This window comes from Crassostrea angulata, chromosome 7 (genome assembly GCF_025612915.1).
Source record: "Crassostrea angulata isolate pt1a10 chromosome 7, ASM2561291v2, whole genome shotgun sequence".
Taxonomy (NCBI): domain Eukaryota; kingdom Metazoa; phylum Mollusca; class Bivalvia; order Ostreida; family Ostreidae; genus Magallana; species Magallana angulata.
Window position 1 is genome coordinate 38,746,735 of NC_069117.1, and position 22,682 is coordinate 38,769,416.

General features: G+C 33.0%; 3 protein-coding genes and 1 non-coding gene across 4 annotated transcripts; 2 read left to right on the top strand and 2 right to left on the bottom strand.

The window, feature by feature from the left end:
- The first annotated feature begins 492 nt into the window (after positions 1–492).
- On the top strand, positions 493–4,720 carry LOC128156321 (uncharacterized). The gene is made up of 4 exons (XM_052818420.1): positions 493–644; positions 1,662–1,781; positions 2,108–2,286; positions 3,570–4,720. Exons 1-4 carry the CDS (start codon positions 596–598, stop codon positions 3,651–3,653), a joined length of 432 nt encoding a protein of 143 aa, XP_052674380.1. The 5' UTR covers positions 493–595; the 3' UTR covers positions 3,654–4,720.
- Positions 4,721–8,232: 3,512 nt separating this feature from the next.
- On the bottom strand, positions 8,233–10,466 carry LOC128193261 (transmembrane protein 26-like). Its single transcript, XM_052866611.1, has 3 exons — positions 9,494–10,466; positions 9,192–9,330; positions 8,233–9,049 (listed from the first exon to the last, which is right to left on the bottom strand). The coding sequence occupies exons 1-3, from the start codon at positions 10,171–10,173 to the stop codon at positions 8,459–8,461; spliced, it is 1,410 nt and encodes a 469-aa protein (XP_052722571.1). The 5' UTR covers positions 10,174–10,466; the 3' UTR covers positions 8,233–8,458.
- Positions 10,467–11,503: 1,037 nt separating this feature from the next.
- Positions 11,504–11,585, bottom strand: Trnas-cga (transfer RNA serine (anticodon CGA)). Its single transcript has one exon. It is a non-coding gene; the product is annotated as a tRNA-Ser (tRNA).
- A 770-nt stretch (positions 11,586–12,355) lies between these two features.
- On the top strand, positions 12,356–20,383 carry LOC128156985 (ubiquitin-conjugating enzyme E2 E3-like). Its single transcript, XM_052819333.1, has 5 exons — positions 12,356–12,634; positions 12,721–12,896; positions 16,076–16,126; positions 16,640–16,772; positions 18,961–20,383. The coding sequence occupies exons 2-5, from the start codon at positions 12,784–12,786 to the stop codon at positions 19,204–19,206; spliced, it is 543 nt and encodes a 180-aa protein (XP_052675293.1). The 5' UTR covers positions 12,356–12,634; positions 12,721–12,783; the 3' UTR covers positions 19,207–20,383.
- Positions 20,384–22,682: the final 2,299 nt, after the last annotated feature.

Here is a 22,682-nt window from a genome sequence, read left to right on the forward strand (position 1 = left end):
TAGAATTACTGCTATCCTGATAGTCATCAAAAGAGGAATACATGGTGATTCAAAAATAAACCTACCCATATGATTTAGTAACTTCTTACTTTGGTAACATTTAAAAAAAAAAATGTAAAATATGATTTAATTTTCATCTTTAAAGCTTAGCGCTTTTCAGTACTTTCAGTACTTTGATTTAAAGATCAGATACGAGTCTCGATAACTGGAACTTCAGGAGACCTTGATAAAACTTCACAAATTAGATATTTTCTGTCTATATTTATTCATTTTTAAAATATCAGACACATTTGTTTTAATTTTACATAAATTATATAGCATAATCTATATATATCGGATATTTGTGTAAATTGAATGAGATAAACCATGTACATCATGCAGTTTTTATAAAATATATCCGGTTCAGTTGTGGTCAATTTTTTTGTAATGGAAGCAGGTATAAAGAAGGGATTTGGATACGTTATTTGTGGATAAACCGGAAATTTAAAATCTGTGGGATTTGGTTCGGAGTCTTACAAATTTGTCATTTCCGGTTTACCTGTATATCAAAAATTCGATGATCGTGTACAGGTAAAATTTGGAAATATTGCGTAAAATGAAGAACTCACTTGTCCTTATTGGTCTTCTTGGTTTCATTGGTTCTTGTAAGTATTGAAATTTTCTAAATACATTTCTTTAAACGCTCTGACGGAATATATATTTAGAACGACAAAAATGAAAATTTACAATGGCGGAAGTAACTTGACTCATTTGTTTTGAATGTTTTCTTTCACATTTTGGGCTTCAAATGTCTTCATTTGAATTTTTAAATTTTATCAGAGAGTTTGTAGAATTGGCTGGGTAATTAATTGAATGAAATATTAGTTCTGTATAACTGTTATGATACCGCGATGACTTACCTGTGTTGTTCAAGGCACAACGTATGTAAACTGGTAAATACATACTATTAAATTATCAGTTTATGTTTACTACTATGTAACATAGAGGTAAACAATAACTGATAATTTGATATTATTTTATGAATCATCTATGCAATAATGTTAAATTTTAGAAAGTTGTCAATCTTAAATCATCTGTGTTTTACTATCCGAAAAGTGACAAATCATAATTCATCATTGCAATTTTTTTTCTGAAATATTTTACTTATCCTACAAGACACCAAAAGTGATCCATTGTTCATGTTGATCATCTGGTTGTCCATTTTAAAAAAATATATAAATTGATGGCTTAGTTGGACAGTTCAGTTTAGATAAATTGAAATATATGTTGATTCGATTATAAATTAAACAAAATTTAACAAGACAATTCTTGACTTTAAAATGCAACTCCATTGAAAATATTATGAGACATGGGTTAATTATAATTTGAAATCAACTATGTAAATAGAAGTGACCTAATGCTGGAAACTATACTTGATTTGATTTCAATATATTTTTATTGTACAAATTAAAATACAATTGGGATTGGGCACAAGTTCCATAACTTAGACCGCCCTCTCCCAATACAAAGATATGATACAATATATGTGTACACAACATAAATAAAGGTCAGTGGATAAAATGGCAGTATACATATATATGCAATTGACATGTATATAATTGATATCATACTTGAACACAATGAAGAATTTATCAATAAAATGGTTAATGCTATTTTTGTAGGTTTTGCTCTTGAGTGTTATGTGTGCCTAGGACAGAGAACAAATAAAGACAAATGTATAAAAACCACCATTCAATGTGAACAAGAACAGGATGCCTGCAAAACACAAATCAGATGGCAGCGTAAGTATTTTTATATACTATGTCAGGCATACTTAATATCAGTCTCTATCACTTTTCTTGACAGAATTCCTCTTGAAAAATTTCAGCTGTTATGATATCATATTAATCTGTTCCTAAAAGGGGGAAATTAAAGGGGAAAAGAAATGAAATATATTTTTTGTATGTATTGAATTGGATTAACAAGTCTATGGATAAACATTTTTGAAATTATTTTTCTTAAAAATTGACAAAATAAGTTATTTGAAGTGGTAAACAAAGTATTATGTTGAATGATTTCTTGCTCCAATGTCTTGCACACTTACTGATGTTTTGGTCTTGTGCTACAGAGCCTCGCTTTTGGCAGCGAGTCAGTGAGAGATATCACAACATCTCAAAGTCATGTGAGACAAAAGCTCGCTGTGATGCCGAGGCAGCTGCGAAGGGATTCAGGTGTATGCGAGATTGGTACAGAGACTGGGACTGTGTAGAGTGTTGCCAAGGAGACCGGTGTAATTACTACGCAACAGTAAGTCACATTACTTCAAATATGCACATAACAAGCAAGTGTAAAACAACTTGAATAAGTCTTAGCAGATGTAGAATTTAACAATTAATTAATGTGATAAAAGAATCAGTATGACATATTAAAAACATTGATGATTTTAGAGAATTTTGAACTCTTGAAGTAAAGTATATAAAATTATTAATTTCATTTCAAGTACATGTATTAAATTAGCCCCCACCCCCCCCCCCCCCCCCCCCCCCCCCCCCCCCCGCCCCTCCCAGAGTGTGTTACCTCTACTGAATAAGGACCCTTTCTTCAATGTCATGATGTCATGTTGTGTAAAATTTTTGTATCAAGATTTACAAAGATACCACAAAATTCATCAAAAGTTTTATATAGTCTTCTAATGTACATTTTCATAAAGCACTATATATATATCATGTGATATAAAATGATTTATTTAAATGCCTCGTGTAGTTCTCATATTCTCAAAATTGATGATGAGCTTAATCATGATATGAAGGAAATGTCACACATTGTTTAAAATATACTATATTTTATCATCAAACTGACAGAGAAAAAAAAGATAAGATATTATTATGTAGGAAAGTGGTGATTTCTCAAAAATTGTAATGTTCAATTTACAAGAGTTGCCTTTCCTGAAAAACAAAAATTACAGCAGATGTAATGGAATTTCCATTATAGACCATTTATTTTCGCATATTTAGACAATGAATACTATCCTGGCCATTTGTTTCTAATCTTTTTCTAAATGTTGAAAAGAAAGACCTGATTATGAATTTTTATTTACCATATTTTCCGAAGTAATTATTTTCTGAACCAAGGGATATCAAAGTATCAAAATTCAATTACCTGTCACACTAAACAGTAAAGACGAAGAATTGTGAAAGAACTTTCAGATGTGAATGTTTGTTTTAAAATAAAATAAATAGATCTGTATTTTAAGAACTGGCAGTTCTATATGAACTGCTGCAATACATTGCAGTCCTCAAGGGAATCATGTGCATTAAGAGATGTCCATTGTATGTGATGTTTATAATGCCAGAGACCAACCTTTCTATATATAACTTGTAAACTTCTAAAAATAATTCTCTAAAAAACTTCAAAATGTTTCAAAATCCTCAATAGCATTTTTAAGGGAGCTATCCCTCCAATTTATGAACCTTAAGTGCACTTTTATGAACAGCTATTATAAGTGTACCTTGTTGAAATGATAAATATATTAGTCAACAAATATGTGATCTTTATATTCTTTTCATGTTTATTTCATTTATTTTTTCCAGTTGGGTGGAAGTCAGACACAGCTGAGTTTTCTCCTGTTGACCATCGTCCTAATCTCTCAGGCCTTACATCATTATTTACGATAACATCATAAATTGATTAAAATGTAACCATAACATTCCAAATCTCTGCAGCATTGAGTTCACCCAAAGAAAACTGACCTCTTCAAAATGTTGAATAATTAATGTACATAAAGAATGCTTACTTCTTTACTCCTGAAATATTTCTCATAGATTTTTCCCATTTTTTTTTTTAAGTGCTGAAGTCAGGAAATATGATGGTAAATGTGTATGAGTTGCGGCAATTATTTCTAACTCTATATAAAAATGAAGTTTATAAATGTATGAAGATGAACTCTATACTATATATCCAGGCTATTCAGTTTGTCTGAATCAACAACAAAATTGAGCTGTTATTTTAAACATTTTACTAATATTTGCCATATGTACATATGTATTTTTATACCAGTAGCTGTATATATAATATCATTTAATAGGATTATTTGTCACCCCTTTTTATATTATCAGGTTAATTTACATGTATTAAGGAATGATGGTATATGAAACTTTGTGATAATCATGGATCATATTAGTGCATGCATCAATGTCATTAACAGGTAGATTGTAAAATTTGTAAGATTATTCTCATCTGTGCATTGTATGTCTGTGAATTTCAAACAATTAATTGTTTAACTGTATGCAACTTTTACAAAATACTGTGGAAATGTTAAAAATTTGGGACTGCAAATTTTTGTGGATAATGGCAATGGCAAAATCTCAGGTTTATGGAAACAGCCTTTTTAGGATTTTCTTGCATTATTAAGGATTTATAAAAAAACATGTACCATGTTTCATAAATAACTGAGGTTGTAAATTCATGGGTTAGGGGGCAACTGAATCTACATAATTAAGCCAACTGGAAATCTGATGCTTCTGCAGTATTTTGAAAGCAATAACCATGGGGATGGTTGTGTGGATGTGTGATATGAAAGTGATTGTAGACTCATAGAATGAAAGGGACCAGATTAATGTGCATGTATTTCATATATTATTGTACATAGTATACGCATTTTTTTTAAAATCAAGATTTCATGCATTCCATGATTGTAATACATGTATACATATCTTTCATGAATAAATTTTATTCAGACATAGATGTAAAGATTTTTTTTAAATCCACATGTTCCAGAGTGTGGTACAGTGCAGTGACTGTGAAAATTAAGAATTAACACTTAATTAATGGCTACCAACTTTTTCCAGGACGAATTGTTTATTAGATTTATGGCCATATAAATAAATTGAAATATCTGTTTACAAGATTTTTGTACAGGATTTTGTAATGTCAAAAATGTGAGTAAAAATGTGTAAATTTTGATAAACTCATAATTTTGGAAATCAATGAAAATAATGAACTCTTCTTATTTAAGCATTTAAATTTCCATTCAAAATCAGTGAAAAAAAAAAATATGATGCATAATTTCAACAATATATGGTTTATCTTTATAACAGTTAATTTTTAAATTTAATGAGTATTATCCCAATTAGTTATGTCAAACTTAGTAAGACAACTTGGAGACAAAATTTACGTTTTTTATTTGAAAAAAAATGTTGATGGAAAAGCTTTTTATTTACATCCTGTCAGCAATCCATTGAAGTTTTAAAGGGGCATGGTCACGATTTTGGTCAAAAATTATACTTCCGATTTTAATATCAACATTGCTTCAGAAAGGCATTTTTAAAAGGCAACTGAAATCTGAGTGTTATTTGTTGAGTTATAAGCGAGTTAGAGAGCTTGAAAATCTTCGCTGTGTAAACAAAGCATTTGTTTACATTTTGAACGTTGAAGTAAAAATCTTAGTTTTAAACCTAAAACGAAAGTGTTAAACATTAGAAACTGTTTATCCATGCTTAACATAAATAAAAAAAATAGACAAATAAGCAAGAAAAAGATTTTTTAATGGTATATTGAACCTATGTAAACAAAAACAGGGCACGAGCCTTGTTTACATGACAAAGAATTGTGAGCCCTGTATCTTGCTTATAACTTTACGAATGCCTCTCATTTAATTTGATCATTAGAAATGCATTTCTAAAGCATTGTAAGTAATTAAAAAATAAAAATAAAATTTGACCAAAATCGTGACCATGCCCCTTTAATTATTTGTTTAAATTTCTACGGGAGACTTGTAGAGCTGAACTAATTCCCATATATATAAGTTTAATTTGCCCCTATGAAAAGCTTTGGAAATTGTCAATGTGGCACATTTCTAAAATTCGTGGGGAATTAAAGAAAAACACAAATTTAAGTATTGATAAGGGGTGTGTGTATGTGTGTAAAGGATGCGGTAATTGCCTGTTAAAAAATGGTTCAGATTTATAGTTCCCCTTATCTAGTTTGTACGTTTTGATCGATATGCATCACAGGCGCTTGTTTTTGTAATAAAAGCTCGTCCTATTATACTAGCTGCAGGGTGAACTATTATAATAATAATTACAGAAATAAGCGCCTGTGATATGCAGCAGTTTCTGCCCCATTTGCCATTAAAAGCGAGCTTCCACACAAAACCCCGCCAAAAAATCCAAAGCCAATTTTTAAAACCAAGTTGATCTTGAATTTGGAAGCATGACATCAAAGAAGATAAGGGAATAAAATAGCACAAATGCCCATTTGGTTTAGTCGTAAAATACAGTTTTTTGGGTTAATTATATCTATTCAAATATATTATGATGCGATCTTGCAAAAGCAAAATATCTAACTATATTCAGATTTAGTATATTTAACAAACGACAAGAAAAACAAAATTGCCCTAAATTTTGGTGGTATCAAACACACAACATAAAAAGCCTAGTTATATAAGGTTAGATTATGTCTGGTGCTCTAACCACTGAGCCATTTTCAAATTGTAAATCTTAACATTGTCAATACTCATGTTTTACTTTGGGGTGACAGTTCAATAAGTGACAATGAAAACAAGCATTTATTTACATTAGTTTATAATTTTATCAAAAATACTGAAAGATTTAACTGATCTTATAACTACTAGTACACCGTTGTTTACTATATACATGTCAATTGCATTTATGTATACGTCCATTCTATCCACTGACCTTTATTTATGTTGTGTACACATATTTTGTATTATATCTTTGTATTGGGAGAGGGCGGTCTAAGTTATAGAACTTGTGCCCAATCCCAATTGTATTTTGTACAATAAAAATATGTTCAAATCAAATCACTGAGCCATTTCAGACACAACAACGTTACATGTAGCTGTGTAAATACTTTCTGTGACTCTGGCCACGAATCTACTTGGATTTTTTTTTTTGAAAACGTCCAATTGTTGGGATAAAAGAAATTGTTTATGTATAGTGGGTCATCTCTCCATATTTTGGTGATTGAAATCGCTATGTTTTCCATTAGACCTTTTTTGGACCATGAGAAAAATATGGAGCACAGACTCACTCAATAAGAGAAAATGCCTTGACTTTCTGAAACAAATGATACTATTCGTATACGACTGTTTGAGTCAACATATTCCAATTTTTGACTTTATTCAGGTTAAAGCGATGATATGTTAAATATATATTGTTTTGAATAATTTTTATTTAAAATATCAGATTTATTGATATTTTAATTCTTCAGCATCTTATCTATCCATGTACATAGGCATTTTTCACGCCTTATCCACCCATCTTCTTTCAACTCAACAGCCAAATATTATGCGTACAGTTTACTTACCTAGAATTGTGAATTGCAAATCGATGATTCGACACGTAATCAGCATAAAATTTCAGTGTATGTATACAATATAACACTTTTTCGTCAACAAATCCATATTATTTTTTCGATCGTTTCATGCATTTGTAAGTAGCCTAAATTTTTAAGGTTCTAAAGCATATTGGTCTATTTGAGAGTGGACCTTTCTCTTAAACAACACAGATTATGAAAAAGCCGCGGAATACTGCAAAATTCAACTCAACGAACACATTGCTATATGTGCATTCGAAGGCGCGGACAACTAAATAGTTCCTTTTTTATTTATAAACGTTTTACAGAGAGTATCATACGATTCACTTTTAGACACAGTTGTTTATAATAAGGCAAACTACAACAATTTAGTACGATTCTCTCCAATCTGGGGAGAGCTAGCGCTATGCCTACTCCAGACTTAAAACGATTAAGTGAAATTTTATTCATTTTTCACATCATAGTGAAGGTCAACTAAGAAGAAAAAGATGGATAGATAGATGGACAGACAGACGGACACCGACACAGATAACTTTTTTTTGTACAACTATGTTTAGTACCTATATTTTGTTAGTAGGAATAGATTGGTGTTTTTTTTCTCCCAAACTGGCCATGGAGAAGGCAAAGAAAACCCCATTTCAGCTGTGTGCCTTGTCCCTATGAGAAATAATACAATTTTATGCTAGATAACTATCACTTTACCCGGTGTTTTAGAAAGATAAATCATTTTATTCTTTCCTTTCATGGGTTGGCGATCCGGACTACAAATTTTAAGAAGGAAGTGGCATCCAATCCGGGTATATCATATATGTATGACATTCAAAGGTTAAATGAACAATGGTTAGCATTTTTTAAAAAAGATTCAGCTCACACCATTAAATACTTTTACATGGTTACAATGAAAAAAAAGGAAGAAGATAAAATTGTCTAAATGTTTTAATTATGATATGATTTTTAAAAAGGAACAAAAATAAGGATTTAAGTCGACCAAATGGATTTTTCACGCCGATAAACATGAGCTGCAAAACAGAAGCTATATAAAGGGGAAGGCTTGGGTACAATTGACATTCAGTCCGAAATTCCCCACACACAGATCTACAGGTTTTTTTTTTGCAACAAACACGATTCAGTTTTCTGCAATCACTTAAAATTCTAGATTCTTCTGAGAATTGTTTGCTGCATTTTTTCGCTTTGATCTGATTTTTAGGAAGACAATCAGCAGTCGATAAAATAATAAAATCAACATCAGTGCATTTTTACACGTGAAAAACAAAATTCCAAAACTCAGCACTTTGTGCTCCAAGATGGCATACAGACGAAGCCCAAAGTAAGGCCCGTCCATAAACGTGATTGACAAGAGGAGACCCCACAATTCTGCCCCGAAGTGCTTGTGCTCGCCTTCCATTTCCTCAACCATGGTTCCCATTCGGAACCTCTTGGGACCCTTGGCGACTGCAATAACGAAGATGAACTGCAGCAAACTGATGCTCCAGATAATGAGAGTGGCGTACTTCAGTCCCGTGTTGTTGTAGAAAATGGGATCTTCGAACACGACAAAGAACTCCATGACGTCAGACCCCGAGCCGATGAAAATAAACAGTGTCTGTGAGAGTTCGTCACGTGTTAAATGACCACGTGGTAGTAACATCCGTCCAATCACAAGAACAAACAGAAGCAGTTGTTGTAGAATGGACGACCAAGTCTCAGCATCAAGTGATATAGGGATTATTTTAAGCTGCAATCAACATGTATAAATATAGGCGTATCCTATCATTAACATAATTGCTCGAAAATAATTAAGCAAAAGATAAGAGGGTTTTTCAATGTCAGAGATACAATTTTTCTCTTTTCTGTCTTTAGTTATAAATGGTACATACCCCATAGATTGTGGAAAGTTCCTCTGTTGACGAATTAGACGTCACATTGACGTTAAACTTCCTTTCTAGGACGTCAAGCTGGAGAATCCATATAGCAGGCACGGTCCCCAGTAAGTACAGCAGAAAACACGGACAAATCCTGGAATTCAGTAAAAATGACGTGTATAGGTTTCAGTATAATAGTATATATAATACATGTGTAGTATATGATAATTAAAATGTTGTTGTTGGAGAGAGAGAGAGAGAGAGAGAGAGAGAGAGAGAGAGAGAGAGAGAGAGAGAGAGAGAGAGAGAGAGAGAACCATTTTGGATCCTGTCCCTTTTGAAAGAAACATGTATAGAAAGCCTCGATCCCAAGAAGAATGTTACTGATGGCAAACAACCAATAGATGTCGTCCTTTTGAACGTCTGCTGCTCTCCAGACACACAGACAGCTGTGAACAAACAGGAGCAGGCGAACTAACAGAGCTTGGATAACATCCTGAAAGACATTAGCTTTTTCGTGGATGCTACCTGAGAGAGATTTCAATGATGCCGTTGATTTGTGCTTATCCATTTTTTTGTTTTCCAATTTCTTCCTTTTTCTAACCTCTCCTTTAGACTTTTGAAGGACTTCTTGTTTGGCAACATTTTCTACAGATGTTACAGCTTCCGGAGAGACTTGCATTTCCGAGTCTAGTTGCTTCTTCTCGTTGGTATTATATTTATCCGCGGTTGATAGTTTGGTTATAGTATCTGTATTGGAAATTCCTGACTGAATTTTGAATCGGTCACCATCTTCAGATTTCTTTTTTGTCAATTTGTTTTCTTTTTCTGCTTCAACACCAGCTCCAGACACGAAGGTCAGAACATCACCTTTATTCGATAGTCTTGTGGCTTCCTTCTTCTCCTGTTCCGTTCCTTTCCTCAACTGGTCAGACTTTTCTTGTGCAAGTTCAATGGGTAAACTTGAAGAAAATTTGCTCTCTTGGCGGTGCGACATTTATCTGACCAATGTGTCACCTTTGATATTGATAAGTCGTCTTAATTCCCCAATATTGGACTGTTTGCAAAGATTTTGGTAAATAGCCCCTGCGATCATAAATTAAAACATTCGTCCAATTGACCACATAAGCTGATTGCTTCCAGGTGCAAAAGTTAGACTGGAAAGGTGTAACAGGTATCCGCCGGATTTGTATACAAAACTGCAGTAATTTGGGTAGAATTTCTCGCTTCGCTGAATTAACACAGAGTGTCATGGTCGAATATTTTCGTGCTTTAGTTTGAGGCATGCAATGGTTGAGATATCTTGGATGATAACTCATTTTGCGCTGTTTTGGTGGAAGATAGAATTGTTGTCATACTCCTCCACAGTGCCAGGATTTCCCCAGCCTCCCCTTGTCCCACGGCCACGAAAGGAAATAGTAGAGACCCTGACCTGATCTTTAAAAAAACACATATTTCATATAATGTAGGTGTAAGAAAATGATAAAGGTAAGACAAAGTACATGAACAATAATGATGTGATTTATAATGAGCTAGTGTGGTATTTACACAAAGTTCTCGATGTACAAAGATTGGTTATGATATAGCCTATTACATTAATGTAATGATGAGAGAGAGAGAGAGAGAGAGAGAGAGAGAGAGAGAGAGACAGAGAGAGATCATATGAAAGAATGCCTTTTGAAATAAAAAAAATCGCATTTTTTAAAATTTGCATTTTGGGGAATGGAACAATGAACCATGTTAAGGAATACTTATCCCAGCATTGCCATCGAGCATAATTACATGTCTTATACAGTAACATAGACTTATTTCATTTATCAGTACTTCAAAAACCAAAAATAGTACATCTCTTTCGGTTATTTCAGATCTAGTCTTAAAGTAAAAAAAAATTAAATGTGACACGGGCTCTAAAGATGTTATCACTTTTGACCTATATAATTAGATATCGTTTTAAAGAATGTGTATTTAGTATTTAAAAAAAAAATCCTACTGCAAGGCTTGCTACTAAAAATCAGCATTGTAAGGACCGACACATGTCATTTTAAAGTTAAAATGGAGTACATGTAAATTTTTGAGGACGCTGAGTGATGAAAAAAAATTATCCATCAAGTCTACCATAAGCATTTATCGATCTGATTTTTTACCAACAAAATATTATTTCATGCTATGGTTTTTTTTTGTACATATTGATTTATTATCAACTGATAGTTCATTTATTTAGAAAAACTTATCATGTTTATATGATAGCTCTGCATTTGAGGACAAGTCGTCTTTAATACATGTATCTTACAATCAAGAAGCTAAAAACAGAGTTTGAAAAATTTTCACGTCGTGGACAGGATTCGAACCTGTGCGGGCATAGCCCATTTGATTTCGAGTCAAACGCCTTAACCACTCGGCCACCACGACTTCGTAATTTGCAGGGAAGAGAGTAAACATATTCGTATACGTATTGATTACAAGTTAACCATTGATCAATGCAAGGTTAGATATATACGTATTAATTTACATAGTATAAGTTTTAAACCCACATATCAAGCCATGTGCATGTATGACTCTTCCGCTATTTTTAGATATTTTTAAACGGCAACACGGGCAACGTGAAAGCCGTACACTTATTCACTCATAATGAGTGTACGTACTGCTACATGTATGTCAGGTAGAGTACATGCGGACTTAGAAGAATAGCTGGGAATTAACAGATTAATGATATAGGGCCTATGTCAACTCAATAAATTTTGATTATCATAATGCATTATTTTTTTTTCAAAAAGTTTATGTCTCCGATGTAACAAGTAGCAATGAGTAGTTTAACGTTACTGACGCCAGTATAGTTTTATCGTTTTTAAAACGGAATCGATTTGATCCACTGTGTATAAACATGATCTTTGTTATTTAAAAAAATATTGAAAATAATAAAAAATAAAATAATGGCTCATTAATCAACAGCTGATCAATAATGAATGAAAGCTGAAAAAGAAAATTTAAGTTCGATAGCTAAATATTGAAAGATTGATGTAGCCTAGTCTTTTGTAGGCCTAAAAAGTAATTGACCAATTCATATAAAAAAAAATTAACCGCCATCTAACAGTCTGAAGTGTAATTAAAATTTGTTAACAGGCAACAGAGTTTGTTATTAGAAGCCTCTTTTATTCAACGATCCGCCACTTTGTCTTTTTGCACATAACCTGTTCGCAAGTGCGTGACGCCTCGGTTATAGACCGAATATTTTTTGCTTTGGCCTAAGCAGGAGGAAATCTACCAGTGTTCGGTGTGATGACCGACTAAAGTCGAACGCTAGAACAGCCCCTGTATCTGTAGGATTCTTAACTTTGACCAGTCGGGATTAAATCTCTTCCATCAGCAGATCAGAACTACTGTCGACTCGCGAGCTGTCGAACATTGAATCGCCAAAAGAGATAGTATACATAAGACGAGATCGCGGACATCCTACTGTGGTAGGCCTCTGAAAACCCTGTAAATATTTTCCTCGTTGTTTTATGTATGCTTAACATGCACTATAAGTCTTCTTTTATTTTTTCAGGAAGGTAAAGACTCGCTGAGAAGTAGCAGGACAAATCTTGACATTTGTAAGGGCGAGCACACAATGGCCACAAGTTCTGGGGCACCCCCGGCCGGACCCTCTCGTCCTCGCGTCCCCACCCCAGCCAAAGATACCAAACCTAAACCCACCAAAAACAACAGTACCAGCGCTCGCAGGTAACGTATTTACAAAATAGAGAAATGATTGTAGAAATTCTGTGTTCATAAACCCCCCTCGTGAACCTCAAATAACTCAAACTCATTTGCATATAAGCTTTCAAGTCGTCTTGTAGGTTAACTGTGGGGATTTGAACCACGAGATATTATACATCAGTATCAGTCTAATCAGAGGTTTGATTTGGTGTAAAGATATTTCATCATTTCTCCAAAAATTAATGGGAATTTTGATGAGAACGAGCTGGTGCCTTGTTCATTGTTAGTCAGTAAACTGGGGTACCAAACGGGGTTTATTGCTTGAGTGTCGATACAATGTACCACTTTTATCAGTCAGTGTTAGTATTTCATAATATAGAGTAGAGGAGAATAGATTTCCATAAAAAGGCCTCACGGGGAGTGACATATAACAATTTCGATTAAATATACATAGAATAGTTTAGTACAATTTACATGTAATTATATACTTAGCTTATAGTTCAGTTTGTATCATAATTAAACAATAAAATACTTTCTTTGGAGAGTCATGCGAGATATGAAGGTAGCAAAGTTGCGGAAAAAAAAATTAATAACCCACTTATGCAGGGTATGTAATTTTTTTCTGCGCAGTTTGCTACCTTTATTATAAACTTTATATTTAAAATTATTGAATTGCTTGTCAAGAGTAACTAAAAGTAACTTAGTTATTGTAATGTACATCAATACATTAGATGCAGGTCTGTAGCCCCGCTCTAAAAGAAAAATTTTCAGGTTGTCCCGCCACATCCGAATTTTTTTCAGATTGGGAGCTACAGACCTTCAGCTTATCGGTATGTTGGTTAAAAGAAATAGCCAAGTCGCTTTTCATGGGACATAATTTTACCCAATAAATCATAGATGTGAAATACTAGCTGCTGTGTTTAGGAATTTTTACCCAATTTACCTTAATGCAATGTGTTACAAAATTTGAGAAATTTTTTTGAAGTGATACACTTTTAAAATTCATTGATAGTTAAAATAAATTGAAAACTTTAGAATAATGAACTCTTTTGAATCTTTTCATAGTACATTAAATTTTCACAAATCAAGCATACCGGTACTTTTCTTGTACCCAAATTTTATTTGGGGAAAAGTTTCTCTGTTATATTAACAATTTATCAGTAGTAATGTTCTAAATACATATAGTTGTAAGCAACGAGAGACTAAACTTGATGTTATATTTGTTTAAACTTTCTTGTACTTTAATGAATTCTCTTGAGGAAAGTAATTTTAAGATATAAAGTGAATTTAAAAAAAATCGTTTTATTTGTTGAATGTATAGCAACTTTTTGATCATTGATGACAATCAATACAACATGTGACTAAAAAGATAATACTCATGAAAACTACAGTATCAAGACTTTTATAAGTAAATGACTGATTAGTTATCAACACACAAATAGGCTCTAGTTGACAACTTTACTCTCTATTCAGGGCTGGCAAAACTTCAGTTATATTAGGCCCATTCCCACTTAATCTGAAATGCAATTGTTGATTTTTCCACAAATTCAGTATCTTAAAATTTCTCATGGATTTATTAATTAAGAGGCTCTAATTGATTAAAATCATGGATAGATTTCTAATTAATTATAAATTAGGAAATAGTGATACAAAGCTTATTCATACACAGTTGAGCAGTCTCTGCTGATTTTTTTATCTATTCAACAATTGACATTCAAGCAGTTCTCTAAATTTTTATCATATTTGCCAAACTCTCCAATTGCACATACGATGGGCTTGGCTCCAGGGTTTTAATTGATACATAATTCTTATAAATAATAATTTATGTTTTTGAAATGAAAAAAAATTGAAATTGAAAAAATTGAATTGCCATTTGGAGGTTCCAAGACCCAGGAGAGATAAAGGTAATTTTTATTATGATTTTACAGATTTGAATTTTACTAATTACATATTGACAAAAACTAAAAATCTCCACAAAAAAATTTTTTTTTTGTGCTAATAAAAATTATATCAGCGCGGGGGGGGGGGGGGGGGGGGGGTATATCAATTTAGGCGGGAGACAATTCCAAACAAACAGTAATTTTATTTTGACCTTATATTATCATCCATGAATGGCAAATCAGCTTGAAATACTGTGGTTTCATTAATATTCAAGAGTATCAATTTTCATTGATGAAGTGAAAATCACAGTTTCAAGTATAGGTACATTCGTGGCCAATGACCCTATCAATACAAAGTGTTTATAGAAATTGCACTTTGATGAACATTTAATTTCGTGGATCAACTAAACAACGAAATCCACGAAAATTGGTATTCAACAAATATTGATAAAACCACAGTAAGTGATTTAGACAGTAGGCCCAAAAAAACCTTTTTTTTCAGATTTAAGAAACAAATAGGATCATAAATAAAGCTGAGTAGTAAAATTTTACAGAAATACCAATCTATTAATTGCTACTGTCCTCAGTGTGAACTGTATACAGGGAAATATTCGTCCGCGTTTTTATTTTCGCGCCTTTTGCCCTTGTTGTCAGCGGGCGAATTTAAGACTGGGCAAATTCCATTCTCTCAGATAATCTCTCATTAAACACAACTCTGTTCGGGTGAATTCAAGATGGTACAAAACCGTTTTCAAGTGAAGAAAGGCGAAAATAGCACGGGGCGAAAATAACCCTGTACATGTATACAGTATGATGGTATCGTAACAAGACAACAACAACAGAACTTCAACCGCTCGCATAGTGGAAATAAAGTTTCTGAGAGATAATAGAAGATAAATGTGTCTAACAGTTTTACATGCATTTATTACCATATGCAGGAACATGTAATGCCGTTAGTCGTCAACAAACTGAATAATCTCAAGTCTTTTGTCTGGAATTCAGCGTGTCTAGACAGAAGATACCAGTAGCCTGGATTGTATAAATGTTGTGATTTTATTATCTTCATTATCAATGCAAATGAATCTCTGTTAGCAGATGTAGTCTTGAGAGAGAGAGAGAGAGAGAGAGAGAGAGAGAGAGAGAGAGAGAGAGAGAGAGAGAGAGATTGGAAATGATTGAATAAAATGCAGTAAGTCATAAATTATAAATTTAATGATTATTTATCAATTAGATTCAATTCTATCAGATTATCACTGTGATGGAATTACCACTTTTAGTCATACATGTATGTGAAAGTTATTGATCAGACATTGATTCTTTCAGACTACAGAGAGAATTAGCTGAATTAACTTTAGACCCCCCTCCAAATGTGAGGTAAGTACATGTACCTTTCATAGCTATGGCACCGAAAAAAATCATTAATAAACATTGGAAATTCAGGTACACAGAGATCAAATCCAAAATATTTGATTGATTTTTGTATCACAAAACAATGAATTGAGTTTTTACAGTAGGTTCAGTGAAAGGGAATGTCAACTGATTCCATCACGCTCTGTATGACTGGAATCCCAATCATTTTATTATGAATTTAAAGCTCTGTTATGGAGGCCCAAGTATGATTTGAGCATTTGTGTGTTATCTATTGCTCACTGCTTGAAGTGGATTTATAGTGATGTATATTTAAAGTACACCTTAATATGATCTCTGACATATCCTACCTGTATATTTTTCTTTCTTTCTTTCTTTCTTTCTTTCTTTCTTTCTTTCTTTCTTTCTTTCTTTCTTTCTTTCTTTCTTTCTTTCTTTCTTTCAACAGAGTGATAAAATATAACTTAATGTAATATTATGAAGTGCAAAAAATATTAATAAATCAATATTTTTTTGAAGTGCTGGACCAAAAGGGGATAACCTTTACGAGTGGGTATCCACTATTCTAGGACCAAAGGGAACCGTGTACGAAGGGGGCGTGTTTTTCCTGGATATTAGCTTTTCCACAGACTACCCATTTAAACCTCCAAAGGTAAGATTAAATGTACACAGATTAAACTGCTCTGCCATTTACCTGGTACATGTATGAATACCTGAGTATATTATTAGTTTACCATTCTTGAGTTATTGCATTTTCAGTAAACACATTTTGGAGATATATTTAAGTACAGGTATTATCATGTTTGTTTGTCCAGATGTGTTGATGCGTAGGAAACAACAAGACAATGGAGACACATTACTCATTCATGCCAACTTTTCCGATTTTTGGGGAGACTTTCCCAGGTTTAAACTGCAATGCTTAATTTGGTATCTTAATGAAAAATTCATATCTTTATGAATTTCAAAAACACACATTTTCTCTGTAGAGGACTTAGTTATTAAAATTTAGCTCTTAAAAATTAACTGGTCAGGTCCATTAATTGAAATACTAGTACATTGTTTTTTTTTCTATGTACACATAGATATGCAAAAGTATCTTGATTTGACTGTGAATTTTTGGAAAAGATAGTACATCTACCAACAAGTTTTCTGAAGAAAAAAAAATTAAAGATAAGGAATTAAAATTATGAGAGTGGTATTTTCTTCTGCAAGATTGATTTAAGTAATCAGTTTTACAGTTTAACACACCACTGTTACTGTAGTTTGGAAGATATTGTCATATAATACTGGTAGGGAATGAAAAGAAGATGTATTTAACAACCTTGTAAAGATGAAAATTTTAAGATAATTATTTAACAAGTGTATATAAAACTTTATCCTTTTTTGCATAGAAATAATATAAAGTGTATTTTGAGAAATGGACCATATGCTGTCTTTGCAGTGTCAATTAAAAAACAAAACATGTTAAAATGTTCAGTTATTTGTGAAAAATATGTGAGAGTTTATATTTTGGCTATTTACAAATACATACATGTCAATAAAACAGTGTGGGGCAAGTATACCTGGTAATGGATAGACATCATTATGAAATTCTTGTAGATTTTCTTTCTTCTAAAATCAAGTACATGTACCGGTATTTTCTTATGCTCAAATATGTTTTGTGTTTATTTACACATCTAGACAATCCCTCTTTTGAATGATGAAAAAATGCTCTCAATTAATTTATCAGTGTAAAAATATGAAAGTCAAATTATCTGTGCCATAGGTTTGCTTTTTGTGCAGCTTGTAATTAGCATGGATATAATGGCTGTTTGCCCTGTAGGTTTATTGTACATGTATCAGCAAGTGAACTAGCTAAATAATGTGTCAACTCGGAGGTTGTAGAGGTTTCTAGGCCACCTAGTACAAGAGTTTTATTACATTGTTCCTTAGGTCTACAGCTGTTACAGTGTAAAGATTAATCAAACATAAGAAAGCTAGCACAGATTAGAGTAATTAATGAACAATTTATCATCATACATTGTATGTATGCCTACAAATTATACATTCCAGTATAAAAAGGAATAGAGATGACTATTTTAGTATATGTATGATGCATATTGTACATTTTTTCTTTTCCTTCTTAATTATTGAGCTGATGTTTTTGTTGAGTGTTTGGAGCATTGATTTCTGATTTTTGGTCTCCAAAAATTTATTTCGGCGGGCATTATTAATATGCATTGCAGAAATAGCTAGTGTTAACCATGTTTAAATTTTCTTTTGAATTTGCTTTTTCTGGCATAGTGGTATCGCTCTATAGTTAAGACAGTCTGTTGTTAAACATGTACAACATTTTCTGGAGAGCTACAGTTTAGATTTATACAGAGAGGAAAGATCGCATCTGTTGCAAGCCACAGGTTTTGTGTTCATTCTACTTCCAAGTCTGATTATCACAAAACCTGTGGCCTTGTAATGATGGAAAGGTCTCTGTTGATCTGTTGATCTACCTCCCCCCTTCTCCCCCCCAAAAGACAGGAAAATATTAGCCCCCATTTCATTTTCGTCCCTTTCAATCTTGTTGTCAGCAGGCAAATTTAAGACTGGGCGAATTCCAGGGTCTCAAATTATTTCACTTTAAAAACAACTTGGGTAAATTCAAGATGGGGCAAAGCTGTTTGAAAGTGAAAAAGGGCGAAAATAATCCGCTATACAGTATTTTATTTCCTTGTGACATTCTCATTTTTCAGTTGATCAATGATAAAATATATTTAGCATGAAGTTGCTTTTTTTTTTAACTGAACTTTAAAGGATCAAAGTTGAAAAAATAAATAATCATATTTTTTTTGTCTTTGTTTTTTCAGTTGGTGTTCAAGACCCGCATCTATCACTGCAACATCAACAGCCAGGGACATATCTGTCTGGATGTCCTGAAGGACCAGTGGAGCCCCGCCCTCACCATCTCCAAGGTCCTCCTGTCAGTGACCAGTCTACTGGCCGACTGTAACCCCCACGACCCCCTGGTGGGCTCCATAGCCCAGCAGTACCTGTCCAACCGGGAGGAGCATGACAAGATGGCGCGCCAGTGGACCAAGAGATTTGCTATGTGATAAGGTCGTCCTAGGATTGTGATAATTTAAGTGTATTGTATGGATGCTGTTTGGTTGGACGATAGAGTACCAGTGCTGGTAATGTGACCTGCCATAATTAATGTATACTCGCCATTTTTTAACTGAGGAGGAAAGAGTTTGTTATGTGTGTATGAAATTTATATTAATTCCACATAGGTTGTAACTGTACTTAATATTACTAGTGTACATTATGATGCAAGTTGTTACTTAATAGTGTTTCATTAAGTTTCAAGGGGTGGGAAACTTTGAATTAAATGATATTTTATAATTTAAAGACAAGGAAAACTTAATTGTATGTTGAAATGTTTGATCTATTGACAAAATGCATGTTATTAATACTAGATACTGTATGGGCTTACTCATGTGAAAAATAACTACATGTTTTTGTGAGTGTATCATGTATGCTTATAAAATTACAGAGAACTTTAAGTGATCTTTAATTGAGATGTTTTTTTTTCAAGTTGAGTATTTAAAGAGAGAGAGAGAGAGAGAGAGAGAGAGAGAGAGAGAGAGAGAGAGAGAGAGAGAGAGAGAGAGAGAGAGAGAGAGAGAGACTATATGTACCTTGTGTGTACCTAATGTATATGTTTCATAATTTTTTATAATGTAAAAATTTTCATAAGTATTGTAAATTCCTTATAGTACATGAGTACTTAATTCTGCATTTCAGCTGCTTTGCATCATACAGCCAGAACATAAAATCATCAACCTCAAATTTTTATCAAAGGTTAATTCATTTAGTTTACATCTATCTGAAAAATAAAAGCAAGATTTTAAAATCCACGAAATGTGCTTCTCATGGTTGCTGCTTTTTGGCAGATGTTGATTCCTCACATTTAATTAGGAAACTAAAGTATCATTTAATGATTACATATGTATGAAGCAATCATATGACCCATTTCTGTTTAAGAGCACGGACATAAAATGATGTGATTTACGTAATTAATACACTTGTGTGATTGGAGCTGTTGGTGCCGTTGTCAGTACTAGGAAGTGATTGCTGTTGAGGGAGAGAAAGAAAAAGAGAAAGAGAAAGACACTAGAAATTGTTTTGCAGAGTATTGAAAGAATTAGTTGTAGGAATTGGATTTCATGTTAATGATTACTATGTTGTAGTTTCTGTAATGATATGAATATTAAAATGAATAAAATAAAATTGTTATAGTTTTTCAAATCTGATGTTAAATTCACTGCATACATTTTAGCCTTTGCTAGTATAATACATGTACATGTATTTGGACATCTTCTTGCAAGTCTTTTTTCATTGATACTTCAGTCAGTTAACATCTAAACAAAGTTTCTGATGGAGACTGTGCAAAGTGATGTTTAGTGTGTGTATTTTAATTAACTATTAATAAAGGGGTTTTATTTCCATTGCAAAATCTACAAAAACATTTTGTTTATGCTTTTGAATAGAATATACAGCATGGAGTTCATATTAAATAGTTTTTAGCTCACCTGAGCTGAAAGCTCAAGTGAGCTATTCTGATCACTTTTTGTCCGTCGTCCGTCTGTCCGTCTGTCTGTCCGTCTGTAAACTTTTTACATTTTGAACTTCTTCTCTAAAACCGCTTATCCAATTTCCACCATATTTGGCACAAAGCATCCTTATGGGAGGGCGAATATAAATTGCAGAAATAAAAGTCCGATCTGTATTCAAAGCTGAGAAAACCTTGAAACTGTAGAAAAAGGGGGGTGCATTTTAAAAAATCTTCTTCTCAAGAACTACTGATTCCTATTCAACGTAGTTTAGCATAAATTATCCTTATGGGAAGGAAAATATAAATTGCAAAAATTAAGGTCTAATTCTGTTTCAAATCTGAGTTATTACGAAAATAATAATAAAGTAAAGGCGTGTTTCAATCAGTTTAATAGCTTCGGATTCGGCATCCGGTAAAATGGGTAGACAAGACTTGGCCTGGGCAAAACAAAAGATTGGCAGTTATTAATCTGCCAATCTCATTAAAATTTCAGGATATATGATGGACCAGTATATTTGTATTTGCTGTAAATATTGCTGCAAAATAATGCGTATTTGGAATTGACGATTGCCGATCTGGCTTTTATTTTGCCACGGCCCGGGTTTGCGTACCCATTTTACCAAGTCTCGTATTCCATACATCTAAAACGAGGTTCTTTGTATTTCAACGCGTTGAAAGTTTTCACACATGACGTTGGTGTTAGCTTGTTCTGATTTTCGTTTCGTTTTCATTATTTATGCTTTGTAACCTGGGAACTATCGTCTGTATTTCGTGATTTTTAGGTATCAAATCAAACAGAGACTTCGGTAAATCAAACAGTTAACTGTTTACCTGCGCAAATTAAGCAAAATCTGATGTATCAAAAAAGTACTGAAATACAATTCATTCTATCGGTAATTCGGCATTATATTTTGCGTAATGGTAGATTAATGCAATAGGTTTTGTTGAGATGCTCGGCATTTTCTCGAGTTTATTCAGTTTAAATAGAGTTTGATATCGCTGTCGGAAATATGTAGGTATATACATGTACATGTATATATATGATTCATTTCGAAAAAATAAATTGTGTTCTTTATTTGTTATAGTGCATGTTTCTTGTGTTTTAATTGTGTACAATTTCTATTTACTAACCATATTTGAGTGTTAAGCTTCGAATTATAAGCAAGATACAGAGATTTGCTCACAATTCTATGTTTGTACACAGATCTTAAAAACTAAAGATTAAAAAAGTAAAAAAAATTGTCAATATTTATTAAGAAAAAGTCTCTTCTTCCAGAAACTTATTGTATTGTAAACTTAACCTTTTTTAGCTCACCTGAGCCAGTCTTCTTCTCAAAAACTATTAGGCCAGGAAAGCTCAAATTTGAGTGGAAGCATCCTCAGAAAGTGTAGATTCAAGTTTGTTCAAATCATGGTTACCGGGGGTAGGGTGGGGCCACAAAAGGGGGATCATGTTTTACATAAGAATATATATAGAGAAAATCTTTAAAAATCTTCTCAAAAACTATTAGGCCAGAAAAGCTCAAATTGAAATGGAAGCATCCTCAGGGAGTGTAGATTCAAGTTTGTTCAAATCATGATCCCCGGGGGTAGGGTGGGGCCACAATTGGGAGATCAAGTTCTACATAGGAATATATAGAGAAAATCTTTAAAAATCTTCTTCTCAAAAACTATTAGGCCAGGAAAGCTCAAATTAAAATGGAAGCATCCTCAGGTAGTGTAGATTCAAGTTTGTCAAATCATAGTTCCCATGGGTAGGGTGGGGCCACAATTGGGGGATCAAGTTTTACATAGGAATATATTGAGAAAATCTTTAAAAATATTCTTCTCAAAAACTATTAGGCCAGGAAAGCTCAAATTAAAATGGAAGCATCCTCAGGTAGTGTAGATTCAAGTTTGTCAAATCATAGTTCCCATGGGTAGGGTGGGGCCACAATTGGGGGATCAAGTTTTACATAGGAATATATTGAGAAA

What these genes read in the sequence shown, in the direction of transcription:
- LOC128156321 (XM_052818420.1), top strand. Translation starts at nt 596, where the DNA reads ATGAAGAACTCACTTGTCCTTATTGGTCTTCTTGGTTTCATTGGTTCT. An exon ending in AACACAAATCAGATGGCAGC is followed by an intron (nt 1,782 to 2,107) that starts GTAAGTATTTTT and finishes CTTGTGCTACAG; the next exon opens with AGCCTCGCTTTTGGCAGCGA. An exon ending in GGTGTAATTACTACGCAACA is followed by an intron (nt 2,287 to 3,569) that starts GTAAGTCACATT and finishes TATTTTTTCCAG; the next exon opens with TTGGGTGGAAGTCAGACACA.
- LOC128193261 (XM_052866611.1), bottom strand. Translation starts at nt 10,173, where the DNA reads ATGTCGCACCGCCAAGAGAGCAAATTTTCTTCAAGTTTACCCATTGAA. An exon ending in AAGGGACAGGATCCAAAATG is followed by an intron (nt 9,331 to 9,493) that starts GTTCTCTCTCTC and finishes ACTGAATTCCAG; the next exon opens with GATTTGTCCGTGTTTTCTGC. An exon ending in AACTTTCCACAATCTATGGG is followed by an intron (nt 9,050 to 9,191) that starts GTATGTACCATT and finishes TGTTGATTGCAG; the next exon opens with CTTAAAATAATCCCTATATC.
- LOC128156985 (XM_052819333.1), top strand. Translation starts at nt 12,784, where the DNA reads ATGGCCACAAGTTCTGGGGCACCCCCGGCCGGACCCTCTCGTCCTCGC. An exon ending in AACAGTACCAGCGCTCGCAG is followed by an intron (nt 12,897 to 16,075) that starts GTAACGTATTTA and finishes TGATTCTTTCAG; the next exon opens with ACTACAGAGAGAATTAGCTG. An exon ending in GACCCCCCTCCAAATGTGAG is followed by an intron (nt 16,127 to 16,639) that starts GTAAGTACATGT and finishes ATTTTTTTGAAG; the next exon opens with TGCTGGACCAAAAGGGGATA.